The sequence below is a fragment of the Limanda limanda genome, chromosome 14 (assembly GCF_963576545.1).
Source record: "Limanda limanda chromosome 14, fLimLim1.1, whole genome shotgun sequence".
Classification (NCBI taxonomy): Eukaryota; Metazoa; Chordata; class Actinopteri; order Pleuronectiformes; family Pleuronectidae; genus Limanda; species Limanda limanda.
In genome coordinates this window covers 7,187,373-7,207,918 of record NC_083649.1, presented here as the reverse complement: position 1 = coordinate 7,207,918, position 20,546 = coordinate 7,187,373, and the positions used below count along the sequence as shown (strand labels likewise).

At 43.1% G+C, this 20,546-nt stretch overlaps 1 protein-coding gene across 2 annotated transcripts in view; it reads left to right on the top strand.

The window, feature by feature from the left end:
- The window catches only part of LOC133019657 (FRAS1-related extracellular matrix protein 2-like), a 64,464-nt gene that overhangs the window by 11,616 nt on the left and 32,302 nt on the right, over positions 1-20,546 (top strand). For both annotated transcript variants that reach the window (XM_061086213.1, XM_061086212.1), the window contains exon 3: positions 10,746-10,892. In XM_061086213.1, the coding sequence (XP_060942196.1) occupies positions 10,746-10,892 (147 nt within the window). The remainder of the gene's footprint in view (positions 1-10,745; positions 10,893-20,546) is intronic.

Here is a 20,546-nt window from a genome sequence, read left to right as displayed (position 1 = left end):
TTGAACCTGAAGTTACAGGACGCGTTTACACTCTTATTTCTCTCAGTCTGTTCTTTAGTCTTCTGTACGATCAGATGTAACTTTGCTACGTGGACTTAATTCCCAGATTCACTTTCAGCAGCACAGTTCTTCTCAGTGACTCACATCACTGCAAGACTTCCCATCACTGAGTGTCGGATTAAAACATAACGGCGACGTCACGATTCACTTCTCAAGGTCGTTGTCTTCATCACCACGGCTGCCTTTGTTCTGCAGATACAAAAGGACAAAGTAGTTGAGATAGTGACTTTGTCCCTCAGTTTCAAAACTACTCTTCAGTCTTAACCAGCGACGGCAAGTAAATTTAAATTGTTTCCTCAAATTACAAAAGAAGACAAAACCGTGTAGGTTATTCAACACTTTCTGTCTAGAAACATGAACTAATGGTTTGGTGAATTAGCCCTGGACCCACTTTTCAGAAGTGTCTTTTAATTTGTAGTGCACTTAGAGGGAAATGCTAATGTGCAGAAGACTAACAGTTTCTTTATGCACATGAAAGGAGAAACATTGACTAATTGATTGTCCATGCTCCGGTAAAGTTCTTAGATTTTTTGTTCTCTTTTCCCTGCTCCTGGCAATAGTCTGGTTTAGATTTTTTAAAAAACAGCCTGAGGCTTTTAAAGGGAATTGTGCTCTACACAAGTTTAGGCTATTGTCAATCCATAACTTACTGGATATACTTAAGCTTTCCTTTTTTTTGGAGACTTGGTGTTACTGCAAACCGGTTCCAGATAAAGAATTTGCAGAGGAAGGAAATGTTAAACGGCAGCAGTACAGTGAATTACAGTGTGTGGTGCAACACAGTGTGAAGCATCATTCTCAGCCCCCCCCAAAACCCCCCCGAAGCAACTCCTCCACTTCCACTCGGTTTTACATGAAGCACCTGGTTCCTCTTGTAAAACACGAGTGTACACATAAACAGGTACAGATATGTATTTATTGGTACATGTGTATATATGTATAATTCACATGTTCACTGGCACACTTTCACACATTCCCACATATGCATGCACAGCAGAGGACGGAGGGGTAGCCGCGGGCTGAGGGGCGGTCAAGCCTCCAGCACAAAGAAAGAAGTGTTTGATATTTAAGAGCACCGGCAGCATCGTGGCTAATGAGAGCCCTGCAGCGTGTGAGCCGGGCAGAGCTGGAGGCAAACACTGGTAATTACACAGCTCTATTACAGGCTCATCTACTGGGGAAGAGCGGCAGGAAGCGCCTTCTGTCACAGGTTAAGAGCAGCTGCGATCACCGTGGTTCACTGCGGCGGGCTGGAGCTCCACTCGTTTCCCAGGCTTCTCTGTGACCACGGGACGCTCAGGGAGTTTTAATGAAGACGCACGTAACAACATTGATGACACTGAAAACAAAAGACTGAAGTAGAGCTGCAACGAACAGAGATCGATCCTCAGTATTGATTCGTCTGAAAGTTAGTTGCCTCGTTAAACTGAGGAAATCATTCGGTCTCTGAGATAAGTCAACGTGTCTTTAAATGTCTTATTTTGTCTTTACAAAATTTAAAAAAATGAGTTTTATTTGGGTCAGCACATATATCATTCCCAAACAAATAAATAAACAAACAAACAAACAAACAAACCAGTGGGCAGTGATAAAAACATAACGTGCTCGGTAAGAAACAAAAGATAATCAGCAAACCCTCATATTTGAGAAGCTGGACCTAGAAAATGTTTGGTGTTCACGAATTATCACAATAGTTGATAATTATAATTGACCAATTAACTAATTATTTCCGTTTTACTTGAAAGATTGATTTGCCAAAATCACAAAAACAAACCTCTTAATCTTTTCCTGTCATCTTGTCTGTTTCCTGTTTGTTTCTTCTCCCCCCTGCGAATGGGACTGATCATCACACTATACACAGACTCCTCCCCCCACCCCACCCCCCCGTCCTCACCCCTCTGTGACCCGTGGTTTCACTGCACAGACTTGACATGTGTTTCTCCGTCATCACAGAGTTGACTTGAATAAAACATGATTCTCATCGGTGGCGATGAAGACTAACTCTCACCGCAGATTACAGTGCTAAGGCGCCGCTTCTTTAATGTTCTGGTGAGACGCGTGTGAATCCGTGGTGCCATGGTGACGCCGCTCTTCAAAAGATATTTTTTCTCAGCAGTAATGACAACTTGGTCAAATTACCTCTCCATGTTCCCCTTTTCTTTGAAACCGCTTCTGAGCCGTGAGTCGTTAACTTTTAAACTCCGCTTCAACTCTGCAGAAGAACGAGAAGGAAACTGAATACAGCTCGAATGAAATCACATTTAAATTCACTACAGCCAGATTTTTATTTGAATCTACTCCTTATTACAGACTCTTAAATATAATAGATACATATCAGTGCCCTAAACTTTCTATTTATCATGATCCATGATGTAGTCTCCAAGAAACCATTTCTTTCTGACTAATACTGGTATCTGCATTGATCCCCAAATATCTGGTCAGGCTCTAATGATTTTAACAGTGGCTGGTAAAGAAATAGGAAAATCTCTAATTGTGAATAGAGGAAACTTTATTACCTGAATCAGTAAAAAACCAGGATGCTGCTCAGTAGAGTTTAAACTGCTTCAATCAAGCTGCACCAATTTCACACACTCAGACATATCACGTCCATAAATGAGCTTCGTTCTATTCAAGACACATGAACACAGGGTCAGTCATAATGTTACAATCTGTTTTTTAATTTTGTTTGCTGATTTTTTTTGCAATCATCGCTTTAATCCTTTTTTAATCTGTCTCACCTTCATTTAAAGTAAAGTTTTCACATTAAAGTGCATAAAAGAAAAACTATTACAGCTTTAAACTGGCCGTCACCATGGCCACAAATCTGCTGACCTTTTGTCTTTTATATTTGCAATCGTTGAATACACACACACACAAACACACACACACACACACACACACACACACACACACACACACACACACACACACACACACACACACACACTAACGCAGCTTTAAATGAGGATTCTCTTTATCTGCCTCCATTCAGGAGTTTACTGTCATCCACTTCTCCCACATCTCAACTCTTCCATCTCTTATCCTCTTCATCCCGTCATCATGACACTCTTAGATCTTATTGGATTCTTCTAAATTAATCCTCCGTTCTTTTCCTCCGCTCAACATCTGTGATCATTACACCTTCTGTTCTTCAGTCTCATTCCTACGCTGCGTATCAACGTCTCCTTTTCCTTTCCAGGTTCAGCCTTGTTGAGCTTAATCTCAAAGTCTGTCGCCGTTTATTGTCCCGAATGTCAACTCTAGTCTCCGGCTTCGGGTTTTACTGTCACACCCTCGCTGTGGTTATTCTTTCCTGCCGCCTGACGTGTTTTTCTGTCAGTGTTGGTGCTGACGGACGTCTTTGTTGTAGGATTACCGCACATTCCGCAGTTGTGAATGTCGCGCGGCGTTGATCTGCATCTCATTAGAGCGCCGGGACGAGAGCGAGAGACTTGTTGAGGGATGTGAAGGGGAATATTTCATCGCGTTAATCATCTTTGATTCTCGGGTTCTCTAAGCTTCACAACCCATCAGCTCCATCAACAGGACCAAACACACTCCAATCTCAAGAACAAACAAAAAAATGTATCTTTTCTACATTCATTTCGCCACTGGAATGTGGTCATTTGCAGTTTTTTGAATATATGGTGAGATTTCTCCAGATTATTGGCTTATTATTGCTTTTTCTGTTGCACTTTTTGCAACATACACTTCCCATAATGTTCAATGTTTACTTCTCCACACAAAATGAAACTTGGGAAGCGACTATTCCAACCCCAACTCTCCCTTTTCCCGTCTTTGCATGTGTCATCTTAATGGAACTTTAATTCATATTTAAAATCATACAACCATTACAAAAAATTACAAATATTACACTTTTCTCCCTTCACATTGCCAGGATGCACGGCACCGGGGAGCCGTTCCGAGCTCGGCTGCTCTGTGAAAATAATAAAAACCATACATCTGAAAGTATAGTGAGCCGCCGAAGTAAAAATTTAGTAAGTAAAAATTTGTGGCTAAATAAAAAACTGTTGTTCTGAGGAGTTGGATGAGATAATGGAGGGAAATGAGAGCAGAGGAGTGGCAAAGGAAAGAGCAGAGATTTAAGTACCTAGTTTATCATCTCCACGCTCAGACGCAGTTTGCTCTCAGGAGCAGCAGCAGCCGTCCTGAGATGCATTAAACCCGTCCCTCTGTTTAATATTATATCGGTGGCGTGGGGGGGGGGACTTGTGCTGATGTGGAAGTTGACAGGCGGCGCCGCACAAAATAATCCAGCAGGACGACAAATGCTTTTAGTTTCTATGATTCATCTGACACTCAAGACATGCAAGGCGCTGACATTTCTGTACACACACACACACACACACACACACTCACTCACACACACCTTCAGAGAGCCCCCCCCCCGTGTCTTGGTCCCCGAGCCTTTTCCCTGAAGCCGTGCCCGAGGTCGTATGCGGCTCTCTCTGTAGACATCAGTGAAAAACCTCACAGTGTTAAGTGCAGCACAAGAACTTCAAAGCAGCGAAGGTTCTCTGCCCTAGATGTCAGGTTTTTTTTTTTTTTTTTATGGCTTCATGTTGAAGGTTGCTTCAGGTGTTTCTGCACCCCCCCCCCCCGACTCGAGGCCGGTGGCTGTTGACTGTAGGAAGGAAACAATGCATTATTCCGTCACATGCAACTTTCATTCCTTAAGGGTGGACGGGGGATTTAATTGTAGGTGCAGCTCACTTCTCCTTGTTGCCACCAGGCAGGAGCTACATGCACAATCACATCTGATAATCCCTGATAGAAACAGCAGCAGCAGCAGCAGCAGCAGCGTTCGTCCTCACATCTGGTTTTTTGAAGTTGTGCGAAGCGACTGATCAAACGCACAAACTTGCGGAGATAATTACCAGTACACAGGTGAAAGCGGGAGGTCCGCACAGCCGAGAGATGAATTTGATTCCGGTAAATTAGCAACAAAGAAACCTCGTGCTTATTAGCATCATTTACCCTCAAGCTGAGCAGCATTTGAAATACACGTGTTTGCCCGGGGGCCAGGAAACCTTGGTCAGTCTACTTACATCTCAATACACCTCAGGAGAAATCCACTGTGGTGCTGCTCGCCCTGGGCAAAGTGTGAATGTAGATGGAGACACAGATACACAGCACACACACTCAGACACCAGGCCTTGGTGCTGATAGAAGGCCTGTAAAATGACCTGCTTGTGCGGCCACACAAACACAAACACACACAGTTGCGTCTCCATGACTTAACGGAACATTACATTGACTTACACTGATTTCCTGATGACTTACTCTAACCTAAACCACAGTAACTACTTGCCTCACCCTTACCTTTAACCGAAACCTTAACCTAAACCTTACTTTAAAACATATCTTACCCTTAAAACTCAATTGAGATTAAGATTAAGATACATTTATTTGTCCCAAACACATGCACAGACATGCACAAGCACACTCACGCAAGGAGGGAAATGTAACCTCTGCTTTTAACCCATCTGGTGCAGGACACACAGAGCAGTGAGCAGCCATGTACGCCGCCCGGGGAGCAGATGTTGGGGGGGGAGTAAGGTGCCTTGCTCAGGGGCACTAGACAGGGTAGGGAGAATCCTCTTGGATTTTTGGACAGATCAATCCAGGTTCGTCTTTTTGTTGTTTCTCCGTGGAGTCGAACCAGAGACGAACCAGAGACCTTTTCTGCCCATAGTCCAAGTTTCTGCCACATGTCCATCGCCTCCTTGAGTTATTTGGACTTGCGTCTTCTCCACATCAGGAAGACAAATCTCCATAAAGTGACGTGTAGGCAGATTCTGGTCCCCACATCATGAGATAAACCTGGAACCACAACACATTCTTGAAGAACAAAGAAGCAGCTGAGTTCAGAACCCGTCACAGCTTCGTCTCTCCCACCAGTTGCACGAGTGCCGAGGCCGCGGTGACTGACACACACCTGACAGGCAACATTCAAAGAATCATCCTGAGGGGGAGTGAGATGCTTGTGTTTTGTCAACCATCAGAGTCCGTGCAGAGTGCCACTCCTGTCAGATGACGGGTGCGTGGGCTCCTGTTACTAAAGAAATATCAATGCCAGTGTATCTGCAACAGAAAGAATGTCGAGGTGCTTCACACGCCAGCTGAGTAAATAGCAGATTCAGTGATTACATCCTGGTCCAATGTTTCTCAAATGATGAGCAAAAATTATTTGGCTTGTTGCCTGCATACAGCTGTTTGGTTGCCAATTGCACTGGGAGATGGGGACTTGTATATAAATGAGTACACAGATGTAGCAGTGAGGAGAAGTCGCAGAGAGAATTTCATTTGAGTCTGGTGGTGAAGACTTGGAGATGTTTACAAAACACTGAGCTGAAATTCAATACAGGAAAGTCTGGGGTTTTTAGGAGTGAAGCTAAAAGATAAATTATAGAATTGTAGTTAAAGAAAATCGTGTAAAAAACAAGCTTCATGTCTTTGTAACATCTGATCTGGTTAATTTTGGTTTCACGTTGTAATTTAGGGAACGTACTGTTACCTATGTGAGCTGCACTGACTTATACTTGATATTAGTTTGTAGTCGAGCATGCGTCAGATGTCAGATGTCAATTTAACGGGTATTTGTCTTTCCATTTGGACGGAGAAATTGAGTAAACTGGTTAATTTTCCACCATTTTGTTAATCGTTGCCACTGTGGTATGGTTTTGGTGTTTCTACCAGCATCACCAACCTCATTGGGAGGAATATACACAATGCACATAACGAACATCCTCATCTGTCAAACATTATATCATCAGAGGCGAAGAGAGAAAGTATAATCCTGTGAGCTGCTTCTTTGTGTTTTTGAATTCTCCAAAAAACTCTTTTCACACTGAAAACGAACCGAACCGCTGAGGTCTGAGGTCCCTTCTGTTGTTGTTAATGTGGTTCTGACTAAACTGAAAAAGTCTGTATAGGTGCAGAGCAAAGGCTCCTCTTTAATATGCAGTGCCGGCAGTTACAGTTTAATTCATGATAGGCTCCCTCTCCCTCTGCACACACAACCAGAGGACATAACATTGACTTACATTCATTAACCGTAACTTTAACATAAACCTCGCCTAACCTCACACTCACATTAAAGCACATCTTCACCTTAAAAATATAATGATTCACATTATGTGCACTTTCTTTTCTGTCCCCATAAGGTGGCTGTGAGAACAGGTTTAGGTCCCCACAACATAAGGAATACCTACCTACACACACAAAAACCAGTAAATGATAATTCCACTTTTTATGTGTGTGATTTCCACATAAATGTGAGTTATGTTTATTGGGCAAACACGAGTTGGGGGTGAAGTGAGAGAGAGCTTCACACTATCTGATCTGAATATTTAATGTGACAGTTCTGAGATCACGCTCTGCGACAGGTCTGCAGGAGAAGTGCTCCGTTTCATATTCACTGACAACATCAGCGTGAATTTATTATTGTCCCTAGAAGGAACATACGGCAATTGTGTGAAACTACGACGTCTAACATGCAGCATGAAATAGAATGAACACTTAGAAGACTGCAATCAATGCAGAGCTACAAATGTCAGTGTAGTCGTTGTAATGGTTGATTGCTGTAATTATTGGTTAAGGCCTTGTGGTGAGAAAAACTTGAATTTGCACTCACCTGGCTTTTAAATAGTACTTCCGTAAATATATACTTTATACTTTATATATATACATGTGCATTTTCAGCATCCAGCTGATATTAACTTTATCTCCTTGTTCAATGTTTTATTTTTCTCTCACTAGCTTATTTGAACTGAACATGAATGGAAGCTCCATGGTCTTAAAGATGATATCTATAACAATTATTAATGAGAGTGTGTAAAAACAACTATACCTATGTTGTGTTTTATATTATATCGTTGATTTGTGTACTTACATTTTGCAAAATGTTTCCAGCAATTTTCAAACCCAGCGAAATCCACATTTTCATTCCAACTATTTCATTTTAATCGCCTTTATTACGTCTTATCTGCTTTTTACCCCGTGGCTTTTTCCGTCTCTGCTATAACTTCTGGGGCAAATGTCGAGGACAAAATTCACTGCCAAGCCAGTCAGCTGAAAAAATATTTTATTATTTGCTGTTTGCTTCTTTGCTGTTGTGTTGATTGACAGACCCCTAGCAGCTGAAGTTACATGTTTACATCGTACGTTTTTTAAATGGCAGATTCTACTTTGTATTGATATATATCTATACCACTTATCCCTGGACAGGTCATCAGCGTATAGAGCCACCATAAACACACAGGGTTCGAACTGGGATCCTTCTGGCTGGGAAGCGACAGAGCTAACCACCGCTCCACCTTAAGTAGTTTCTGAAAAACATTTAAAGAAAACCCCATCTTCCTCGGACTTTAAGACTAACGTGTCTGGTTTTCTTCCACCGCCTCATGTTTTATGACATGAAAGAGTGAATCCTCTCAGCGAGCACCTCAGTGTGAGAATCTCTCAGCAGCGTATTCAGAAACCGAGCAGATCCTCAGACCTCGCTGAAGGTCAGCAGCTCTTGTTTTGATGTGCTCTTGAATGATTCTACCTTAATTACAGGTTCTTCACTCCGCTCGCCGACTGAACATTTCTTCAGCTCGAGGAGGGAGCGGTGAAAAGCAACGGCTGCAACACACTCGATAAGAGCATTACAAACTGTAGACGTACAATAGAGACGTTCTTACTGTGGATTTAGGTTTGATAGCTTCTTTTTTTGTTTAACCCTTTTGTGGAGAAATAAAAAAAAAGTAGTCTTATCCGACTGGACAGCTGTCTGTGATCATTCCATGAAGTGGATCCTAGATCACAAGCCAGCATGAAAACTGAGGCATCAAAGTTTCTCTCGGCAGAGTTCTCCGAGTGCCCTGATTCTTGAAATCTGCTGTTCAAAAACTCTGATCCCTAATTGCTAAAAAAAACCCTCTTGTGGTCAGTTTTTGTTAGGGAAGCCTTTGAAAGACGCTGTAAAAGTGAATTTATCTCTATTGAGGATGATTTCAAAGCGGCTTTTTTTTTTGTATGGTCAGCACATGTGAGCGGTCTTTTATCTTCTTGAAAGGCTGGAGGAACGAGGCCGTCTGAACCCGACTGACTCAGATCCCTGTTGTCCGTGCACATGCTCCTCACTTCCAGTGGGAGATCACACAGAAGGACCGACAAACACATGCGCACACACTTAGGATTTCAGGCAGCTTGATGCCGTATTTACCGTCAGGAAGCCGGGATGAAAGTCAACGGTGCAGTGAAGTTGGAAAGAAGAAGGGATGTGTGTGTGTTTGTGTGCAACTTCATATTTGAGCGCTAAGCGAAGCCTAAACTTGGCCCACAGGCTCCTCGGAGGATACACGAGTTGTGGTTGTACGAGCTGTCTCCCTCCCCCCCCCTCGGCCTGTTGTTGTGTTGTGTGACAAACCGGAAAGTGCTGAACTTTTCACCTCGGCTGCTTTTGAGCATCACCACGGTATCACGACGCAGGTTTATCCATACACAGAACTCTATGTGTGTCTAGATGAGTTTCCTACCGATCAGGGTTTGGGAAATACTCTTATTTTATCAATTTTTCAGAGCATCACACAACGCAGGATTAGCCACAGAATAGCTCTTTTACTGGTTTGATAATTCCACGTTGCCATTTACAAGCTCCATGATGGCGGCGGTAGAGCGCTGTGCTGTGTGTTCTTCTGACAGCCATACTGCTTCGGTCTTTTAAGAGGCATAAGCATTAGGGTTAGCTTTGAAGCAAATAGCTTTGAAATTGTCCTCAATGGAACTAAATGAGATTTCCTTTCCGACAGCCTCCACATAACGTTTCTACACAAACAGTCGGCCGCCTCTGCATTTCCCTGCCAGGAAAACACACACACACGTACACACACACACACACACACACACACATACACACACACCCTCATGAAGGCATTCAGCTTTACTCCCATTGTCAAACACTCTTTATCAGAGAAAGAAAAGATCCCACCTCCACCTATTTCCTTGTAGTTTTACAACGTTTTCTCATTATTTCCATTCATTACTGCAGAACCCCGTCCTCCTCCCCCGGCAGTCGGTCGGCAAATTAGCCGCACAAAGCATCTCTCCTTTCTGCCCGCCTGTTGAAGTGGCAGCTATTAAGTTCTACAAGCCTTCGCACTAACACGAGCGTTTACTCTGCCAACCCCTCGCTTTATAGCACTGATTGGCTGGCACGCTGAAACACTCGGGATGATATGCTATTTTTGCCGAAGCGAGGAGGGGAAAAAAAAGAGGAAAAAACGCAGTTCATCAAAGGTGGATGTGCGTTTAAATCATGGAGAGATTGAATACAAGATTGGGTTGTTTGTTTGTTTTTCAGCAGAAAGAGTTCTGCAGCAGATGTTTTACAGGACTTCACTTTCAAAATAATGAATGCACTTTTTCACCATTATGGTTTTACAATCATTTCTCCCTCCGGTCACAGAACTCGCCTTTTAGTTTCCTTTCCAATTTTTGCATAAAACCCAATGCCAAGTATTCGGTACTTATCATTAGAAGTAAATAGGCACAGACCCACAATGGCTCATGAGGTATTTCCACAGAGATTCTAGATAATAAACTGTACGCTCAAACTTTAAATGAACTAAAAGTTAAAGAGCCGGAGTTAACACAATGTTCTTGTGTGTTTGGTCCAGGTGGTAACAAGCTGAAGGGACAGAAGTTCCGATTGGACTGGTCCTGGATCTCCCTGGAGAGAGAATACTACGTGGTGGACGAGGAGGACAAGTATCTGGAGGTGGTGCTGAGACGGAGAGGCTACCTGGGAGAGACGTCCTTCATCGGTGAGTGGGTTTGTCTTTCTTCTTTGTGAGGACATACTTTGTGTTTACACTACATTTCAGTTGTTGGTTCTACATATAACAATGTCGGCCTGTTGGTGGGTCACTGTAAGTTCAACACTTCATTCAAAACTGAAATATCACCACAACTATCACGTGGTTTGTCACATTTGCAAACGTTAGCAAATAAGCTAAACCAAAAGGATGAACATGGCAAACATTAAACCGGCTTAACATTATAAAGCTAGCAAAGCATAAGAATTGTTTTTGTGAGTATGTTAGCGTGTTGACAGGCTAAATAAAAAAAGCTTGGTGCCGCCATGATCGTCATAACACACAATCACATTCTCGAGACACACAACATACCCGGCTTTTGTGCCATTATACCATGCTTTTTACCGGCCACCTTTGCCTCCTCTTTCGTATTTACATGATTAAATTGGCTAGTGGTCAGAATACGCCTCTTGTTCATTTAAGGATCCATCACTTGTTATTGTCATTATTGTTTCTGTGCGAAACAAGCATAGAAAGAAAACTGTAGCCTACTGTATGGCAAAATGTTGTGGAATTCAGGAAATAATACAAATCCTCAGCCTCATTTTTCAAGATTTTAGCTTGAATGCTTGACATGTAATCACAAGTTGGTAATTTTCTTGCTGCGGAGCTGTGAACATCATTTTCCTCCCAAAACTTTTACTGAAGTTGAAGCCCAATTTCATTTTCCCCCTCAGGGTTTCACCAGTTCCATCCCCTCTGCCTGGGTCATTTAGTTTGGCTTTAAGTCATCCCAGAGTTTCCAAGGTATTTTTTGCCATGAATTCTTAGAAACTAAATATACCGCGTTAAGGAGAGTGCAGTGCCCGGAGCACAATGCCACTTTTTATTTCCTGACACATACAGGAAAAACAAAAAAATGTCAAGAAAAGACTTTTACTTCTGCTGCAAGTGAAAGCAAAATGCTGTTTTTCTTTATATTCAAAGTTCTACTTAATTTCTCCCAGAAGGGCAAGTGATTTCCCAGCATGTCACCACGAGGACCTGAAATAGGCATCTGAATAAATACATGTGAAAAGGCAATAAACATGCATCACATTGAGCTGTGACTATGACACACACCTGAGAGAACAAACTGACAGAATAGATGATGGAGACATTACCAGGGTTAAGGACTTTGTTTACACTGCTGATATTTTCCCCTCTGATTTAAAAAAAAAAGCTCCATTCACACGACCTTCGTTTTACAAAATATCTCTGTCTAGACAAGAACACGAAAATGGGTACAAACGCACAAACAAGTACACTGGGCCAGCAGGTGGCGATAAAGTCTACATCGATGATAAATCCATTGTTAGCTTAGTCTCCTGTAAACCGATATGTAGCCACCACTGCTGTTTCTAGCTGTTTTATTGTGGACAGGGTAGAAGTCAGCGATAAAAAAAAAACCCATCATGTTACCATCACAACAGAATTGTCATTATCACCTTAAAAAGGTTTCTTAGTTTGTCTTTAAATAATTAGAAGTAGAAATACAGTCCTTGTATTGTTGCACCTTGTATAATGCGGCTCTCCACAGTAGACAGGAGGCAAAGTGAGTGTTAGTCGCTCCTTGACAAGTTGTTTCATGTGCGTGGGTTTGACGCGTCAGTGCCCTAAACTGCAGAATATAGAAGTGGTAGGAGATTGAAATGACATTAAGATCAGACTAAATACAAAATTATACGTGCTGACAATTGCATGTAAAGTGACTTGATGTACCTTTTACTCTGTGACAAGTGCTTTTCTTCTTGGAAACTGTTTTCCGGATGCTGAGATGGAAATAGCTGCTGTTACATTGTGTTCCAAATTAGACCTTAACATTAAGTTTGACATCCATCTAAAGTAGTTCTGCTCACTGGCCTTAGGTAGCATTTTACCTCAGGTCGTCTTTTATCCATATAAGGCTTTAAAAAGTCTAGTCACAGCAGACAACACTGACACTGGGAACATGTCGCCCCTGTCTGAAGGTCTTAGGATAAGTGAATCTTCAGCAAGCTTAAGAATAAAATGCAGAGAACACACTGCTGAGTCTCAAATCTTAAATCCAGCTGACGACACAAACATCAGAGTTTCTTTATAAGCTCTCCGACCAGCAGATGGAGGTTATTTGGGGTTGGCAACAACAGTCCGACCTGGTTCTGTGCTTATGTCGGAGTGTGTGTTCAGGTTCGAAGGTTAGAAGGATGATGATGATGTTGTCCCTGAACGCCCCCCCCCACTCAGCCCAGACTTTATCACGCTTCAGCGAGTTCGCTCGGTGAGATTCACCGGCTGTAAGCGGCTTTCACCGTCTCCCACCTCTCACGTCATCCTGATCCCCTGCTCGTAGCTTTCGTCTGGTCGCAGCATCACAGCAGCAGTTTATGTGCACCTCAAGACTTGTGTACCTGTGCGTATGCATGTGGTGTGTGTGTGTGCGTGTGGTGTGTGTGTGTGTGTGTGTGTGTGTGATGCCTCTCTGGAAAAGGTTGTGAGTGGATCTCTTGGGCACACATGAGAGCTCGCGGTGTAACCTGCGTCTCTTTGCACAGTTGGTGAGCGAGCATCTGGTTATCTCTGATGACACACACATACACACCTACACACACACCTACACATACGCAGACACACACACACAAGTCCTGCTTTTACAACATGGTGCTAGGAAGTGTCAATGTGACAGTGTCCTCCATCCGGGCCGATGTAGCTGCAGTTTGTTGAGCAGAGGTGATTTTTATTCATAAGTTGGTTTTGAGGAAGATTCGGAGAATAAATATTAACTTGTAATTTTAAAGGTCATATATAGAATATTTTGACTCGTAACATAGCAGCCAGCAACTATTTTTGGCCACACTTTATTTAAAAGTTCACCAAAAAGACAATATTTTGTATTAAATATGACAAATAAGTAGAAATACAATGTTTTTATCAGACAGTTAACATAATGGAATTTTGAGTATGTTTTATATTATAATAAACCACTTTCAAGATATATATTTTACTCCTCTGCTGTCTAATAAGTGTATGAATGTGTTTGTTTGCTGTTCTAATAAAGAACATGTAATTTCTAGTATTGGATATTAAATGTGGCTAGTTACTTAAAGGCTACCGTACCATTAAGAGCGGCAGATTTGCACACACATACGTCTGCTTATATTTTATTTTATATGCATTTTTGTATTTGTGATTAACCCAGAAAGGTCCAGTCACGGCACAGATGATGAAATATGGTCCAGTTGATGACGACCCAGAGTAAAAAACTGCAACTGATCAAAGCCCTAATAACTTTCATAGATTTCAATTTGCTGGGCCGGTGAACAGAAGAATGGAGCCGATGAAACAATAATAGAGTGGCAACGCTCGAAATGGACAAAATAGAAGGAACACCATTCGATGTAATTCAATCCAATGCCACACTGACACAGTAATGGGACCTTGGATTGATCCACGCTGTCGACTCAACTCAGTTTTAAGGCTTTAGTTTGTGTTGTTGTCAAGCAAATATCTCATTCGGAGTCGGTGTCAGTGAGGCGCCACTCGTGTTCCCCTTTGCTAATTTGGCTTTCAGGTGTTTGGCTCGAGCCTTAATGGTTTTTGAGAGTGTTCTCGTGCCACCGGAGACAATTTTCCAGTGAGTTTGATGAATTGGTTCAGCTGGCGTCCTCTCGAGTTCCCTCATTTTGTCTTGATATTGGCGGTTGTCAGTTTGCTACTCAAGCTGACACGTACTGCTGATGAGATGCAAATCATCAAGTTTCTGTTACCTGAGAATTAACCCTGTCATTTCTTAATTGGGAGAGGGTCGTCCTCCAGTGAGTCATGTTGCCCTGCCATATTTCTACAGTGGCTCTAATAGGACAAATCAAACATTGCCTCTTTAGATTGCCTTTTGCATTTTATGTTAAAACTGATGATACAGTGCCGTCAGAAAGTGGAATGACAGTTACACAAGATTTGAATTGAAACAACAAGTATGAGGTCAAAGTGTCAATGGTCTGTTCACCTTCCAAGGATTTCTACTTTATATACACATCAGATAACCAGCGCAGGAACTACAGCAGTGTTTGCACAAACTATATAACCCAGTTTTCAGGATCGAAAATAATTGAACAATGACAAACATCAACAACAGCCACCTTTAATCACATTCTAAATTCAGTTGCCAATCTGCTGTTGCTCGTGAGCATCAGACAGATCGGTGGACACGTCCTGCTTGCTGATGTCCCGCGGGACCGGCGCTGCACTTTCAAACACATCATCAGTTGGACCCAACGCAGTTAACTGACATTTGTGAAATGCCAGCACTATTCCGCAGAGCCCGATGTGACATAATTGATTGTTTTTTTTCCCGGCCACAGTTTAAAATAAAAAAATATATTGAATTTACGATGATAGGAAGCAGAGGAAGGAAGAAAACCTTCACCTTCGCAAAGCAGGAACCAGCAGCTTTTGGCATTTATGCTAGAAAAAGACTATCAGAGTTGTTGCCAATTAATTTCCTGTTCGTTAATTAATAAATCCGTGAATTGTTTGAGCTTTAAAAAGGGATGTAAGTCCTGCGCTGTTGAGCCAAATCATAGCTCAGTGTCAAAACCTCCAATTTATTGTTTAATTTCAAGGGAAAATAGCTGTAAATTGTTAGAAAACATGCAGAGACGTGGTGTGCAAACTATCTAGCGCATATAAAAAGCACAGGAAAGGAAGGAAAGTAAAAAAAGCATCATAGGATTTAGTGATTAAAGTGGATAGTGTGTGTGCAGATGGATTAGATAGATCAGATGCAGAGTGTCGGGGATGGTGACGCAGGGAGAGAGACACCCGGCGATGTTGACAGAGGCTTTGCTGAGGAAAGCTGGTGTGGTGCCTGCAGGCGGAGGTGGAGAGAAGCTGTTCCGCTTGCTCCATCACAACAGGGCGTGTATAGGTAGAGAGGATCAGCGGAGGAGGGATGCAGAGACGAGATCAAGGTTCAAAGATGCTCCCGCGAAGCAGAGCTCAGCCACAACAGGAACCAGGGATCAGGCTGGATCCTTCTGCCTCTTGTCTTCCAGCTCACAAGTCTCACTCTGCTTTCCTTCCTTCTTGCGGAAGAAAAGAAATAGTCCGATCATGACTAAGATATCAACCTTCAGCTTAACCCTTCCCGGGCCTGTTGCCCTCCCTCACCTGCCCCACTCTTCTAATTGAGTTCCTTCACTTTCTCCTCTCCCCCGTGACTCCTGTCCCAGTCAACCCACTTAACCCCTCTCACTTTCTAGTCTTTTCATCCGTAAGCTCCTCTCACCTCATTTCACCGTAGAGAGCATTTTGGTCCTTTTTGCACCTGACCTGCTTTTTCTCATCAAAGACACCAGCTCTCTCTTCCTCCTGCTCCCTCGCAGCCTTTTCAAGTCCTGGGTCTAGGCCACGAGTTCCGTCTTATATTCCTCCTCCCACTATCCATTCTGTCATTCGTCTTACATCTTACATCTACCCCCCCGTCTGTCTTACTCCAGTGAGGAGCTCATCCGCAGTTTGGTTCTCCTCTATCTGTAGATTGCTTTACTCTTTGTGTGCATCCTGTATTTGGTTGGAGGAAATTTGCCATTTACAAACAAACAAATTGGGTTCATGAAGAACACGGCGGGAGATCGTCAGGTCAGACGTGTTCAGGACAATAGGAACATGTCAGGAACATTCAGGTGAGGCGTGGTAGAGCAGGACATAATCTCGGAGCCCGTTGGTTATCATCCAACGACAAATTAGCCGAACGTGGTTTACAGTCCTACGAGTCCAAGTCGGATGTTTCTCCACACAAACAGTGCTTTTGAGAGGCGGTGCACTAGTGGCAGAAACTTGGACTATGGGCAGAAAAGGTCTCTGGTTCGTCTCTGGTTCGACTCCACAGAGAAAAAACAAATAGACGAACCTGGATTGATCTGTCCAAAAATCCAAGAGGATTCTCCCTACCCTGTCTAGTGCCCCTGAGCAAGGCACCTTACTCCCCCAACCTCTGCTCCCCGGGCGCCGTACATGGCTGCTCACTGCTCTGTGTGTCCTGCACCAGATGGATTAAAAGCAGAGGTTAAATTTCCCTCCTTGCATGAGTGTGCTTGTGCATGTCTGTGCATGTGTTTGGACAAATAAATGTATCTTAATCTTTTAGCTTTTATCAGAATCTGTTTAAAGGCACATTGACAGCGGCTTCTGCCCTCGGCGTCATGGAATGCTCATGACTCGCGTTGTCTTTCAAGTTGGCAGCTTTGTTTGCGTCTCCTTTTCCATTCTGAGACATATTTATTCTTTTTGATCTTTTCAGTTTTGCGTCTGTTGTGTATTCGAGACCTCGTCAACGCGCCCACTTGCTCTGTGTGAATTCTCCGGGTATTTTTAATGGAAAGTCTGGAGCAACTGACTGAGACATTTTGATTTTCACATAAACATTTTTAGGTGCAAGTCTGAAACCAGCTATTGATTTTTAGTGCACCTCTTCTGCTTGTCTTTGTTTTGGTACTTTTTCTCTTTCCTTCTCTTTCCTTTCTTTCGTCTTTTCTTCTGTGTGAGTACTAAGAGACGCCCCATGGGGCAACGAGACGGGACTGAACTCTCATTCGTCTTTTCCTGCTCCTCTCACAAGTCAGAGCGACTCCTTGAAGACTTCCTGCTCCGTCCTCTTCTCCGTCTGTCCTTGCTCCGAGAGACAAATGGCGGCTTGTTAACGAGGTGTATCTGTGCCAGGTTAAGTTGCCGTATATCTCCCTACCTTCTGTGGGATGTATTCCAGCCTCATTATTGGTACCAAGCCAGGAGGATGTAGAGATCTCCACCTCTGTTGTCTCGATGTGAAATTACCTCTCCGGTTTAATGAGCATGAAGGTTCCTGCATTCATACATTTTATGATGAACTGTGTGTGGTTGGTTTTTTTTACATTCAGCCAAACACAGCTTATTGCAGTGTTTGCTCTCAGCTGTGAAAAATGTACAACAGAGAACAAAAGGAGGAAAATGTTCACAGCTGTACAGAGCGTGTTTGTGCGTTTGTATTATGTGTGTGTGTGTGTGTTTGTGTGTGTTCTGGAGACACAGACACAACAGACTACAGCGCTGAGCAGCAGCACCGTAGCGATCAAAAGGTCCCGGGTGGGTATATCTGTCTCCAGCTGAGAAAAAGCCCCGGTGTGACCCCGGGCGATGCATGTCTCATCTCTCCTGTCGCCCGGAATTTGCCCTTGTGTGTTTTATTTGATGTGGATCGAAATTGATTTTTTTAGGACAGAAAGCCGGATCATATAGGAACCATCTGTTGCGATGACACCTTTTCTCATTTTCACTTTATTTTTGAAGTTATAATCCTTCCCCGAGTCAACCCTATTAATAGCCATTGGATGAATTTGCATTTGGTAAACTACCTCTTTGTATATAAATGTAAATGTAGTCTTTGCTTTTAGATGCAGAGTCTTATAAGGGATTCAAATCATGCACAAGGGATCTACAGGAGATGCATGTGCTGTGCATTATTACCATAAATAATGACCTAATCCTAAGACACACACACACATTTCTAATAATGAAAAAGAGAAAGGAATAGGGAATAGATGCATTAGATGCATTTTCAGGGTGTGTTGTACAGATTTTAGAAGTTAAAACGGCCAAAGTTTGCTTTAAAGGGAGCTCTGCCTTTTTCAAGTAACAAAAAACTAAAATTACGAACCTGAATATAAGTATACATCGTTGACTCTGATGGTCTTTACTCTTCTATTTCAATTAACATATTGAGGTCACAGATATGTAGCATTTCTTACAGATTAACTGATCAGAGTTCTGATCGGACTCCAATTTTATTTGCCAACTTGACCAAGCCAGAGAGAACGTTAGCCGAGCCCGACCTGAGCCCGAAATCTTTTAAAAATCCGAATCCACATTCTACAACTGATCAATGTCGATGGCATTTCACATTGAATAAAACAATTCTGTAAAGTGACCACACCATTAGCACAAATGACCACAGAAGTGCCCAATCAATCGAGCCTGAAATCCTTTCTATAGTTGTGTGTTTCTGTCACGCTGCTGTCGGCGCAGCTCGAACTCGGCTCAGCTCTTGTGACTCTCAGCTCGTGAACCTTCCACTCAGCTCCTGATAAGACTCTTAGCAGCGCAGTGCACTGTGTTAGTGCAGCTTCCAGCAGCATCATTAGCTTTTCACGTTGAGCAAACGCAGAGGAAATAGAGGGTGTTGGATTTAATATGATGCTTGGGTCAAATGTGAGATATGAGCCGTGGAGACCAGCAGTTTCTCTGCACTTCTGTGAGCTCTGTTGTTATTGTTGTTGTAGAAACTTGTCCAGAACAGTGAGTCTTTGACAACCTATAAAAAATGGATTGTGGTCAAACATCTCTACTCCATCTGCAGCACATTTTGTGCCACTTGTGAAAACAGAAAAACTACAACAAAAATAAACCCAGACAATTCAACATTTAACATCAATAGCCTGTTATAACAATCCTTGAGTTTGTCATCACAGCTTCCCTCACTGTATTGTCAATAGGGTTTCAAAGGGGTGGACATTTTCCGGTAAATTTCTGGAAACTTTCCGGAAACTTTCCATGGGAAGTTAAGGGGAATTTGTAGCCTGACGTTGTCAGACTCATTATTCTAGTCAGAATATGAGTCTGAGACCGCTCCATTGGGCTGTGATTATGGGGCGTGTTTCAACTGAACCAGGAAACCAGATGCCTCTTCGCTCAATTGGATAGACCTACAACCAATCAGAGCAACGTAATATGTGACGTATGTCAAGCGACGCATAGTTGTTGTCAGTTGTCTGTTTCAGGAGTTTATTTACTCTCTAAATAAATAAATGGAAGCAGGGCTGCTCGTGAGAGCCCGGCTGGCGGCGGCGTTAAGAAGCCCGCTACGGATCTCTCTCAGAGCCTCGCTACCGGCCCGGGACCGCGACCCGCCGGTCCCGAGGCTCTGAGAGAGATCCGTCGCTACCAGAAATCCACGGAGCTGCTGAGCTCCGCTGTCATGGCTCTGTAGGAGAACAGCGAGGAGGAGAAACGGCATATATTTTTTTCAAGCGTACACTTCCTTGTTGCTCCAACATTAACAGCGTCCCAACCTATGTGTCTTTTGTCTCATATGTGCTGAGGAGCGTAGCGCCCCCCCCCACCCCCCCCACTCTCTTTTTATTTATATGACTGCTTGTGTGGCTGCAGCATCGGGGCCAGCTGATAAATTAAACTTTTTATGAATCCCGTAGGAGGACGGCAAAAACATCTGTTCGATCTACAAATGCCTTGATCGCGTTCCTCTGTTCCTCTTTCAAAATGAATGCGCTGTCGATGTCTCTGAAACAGACTCGATGGCAGCATTGACACATCTCAGCTCTGCAGGCAGCGCTCTCTGGTGACGTGGTTGATGACGTTACTGTAGATCATCTGTCAATCATCGTATAAAGCCCGCCCTGACGATTTGATTGGATCGACCAGCTTCTGTACGAGCATAGTTTCTCCCCAACGGAGCGACTCCAGACCGAACTTCCCGAACAACAAATGTTGTGGGCGGGGCTAAGTTCGTCTGGCACCCAGGCTAGGGAATTTGGGGAATTTTTAAAAAAAATACTTAAATACGCAACTTAAACGCTCAGCAATAAAAAGATA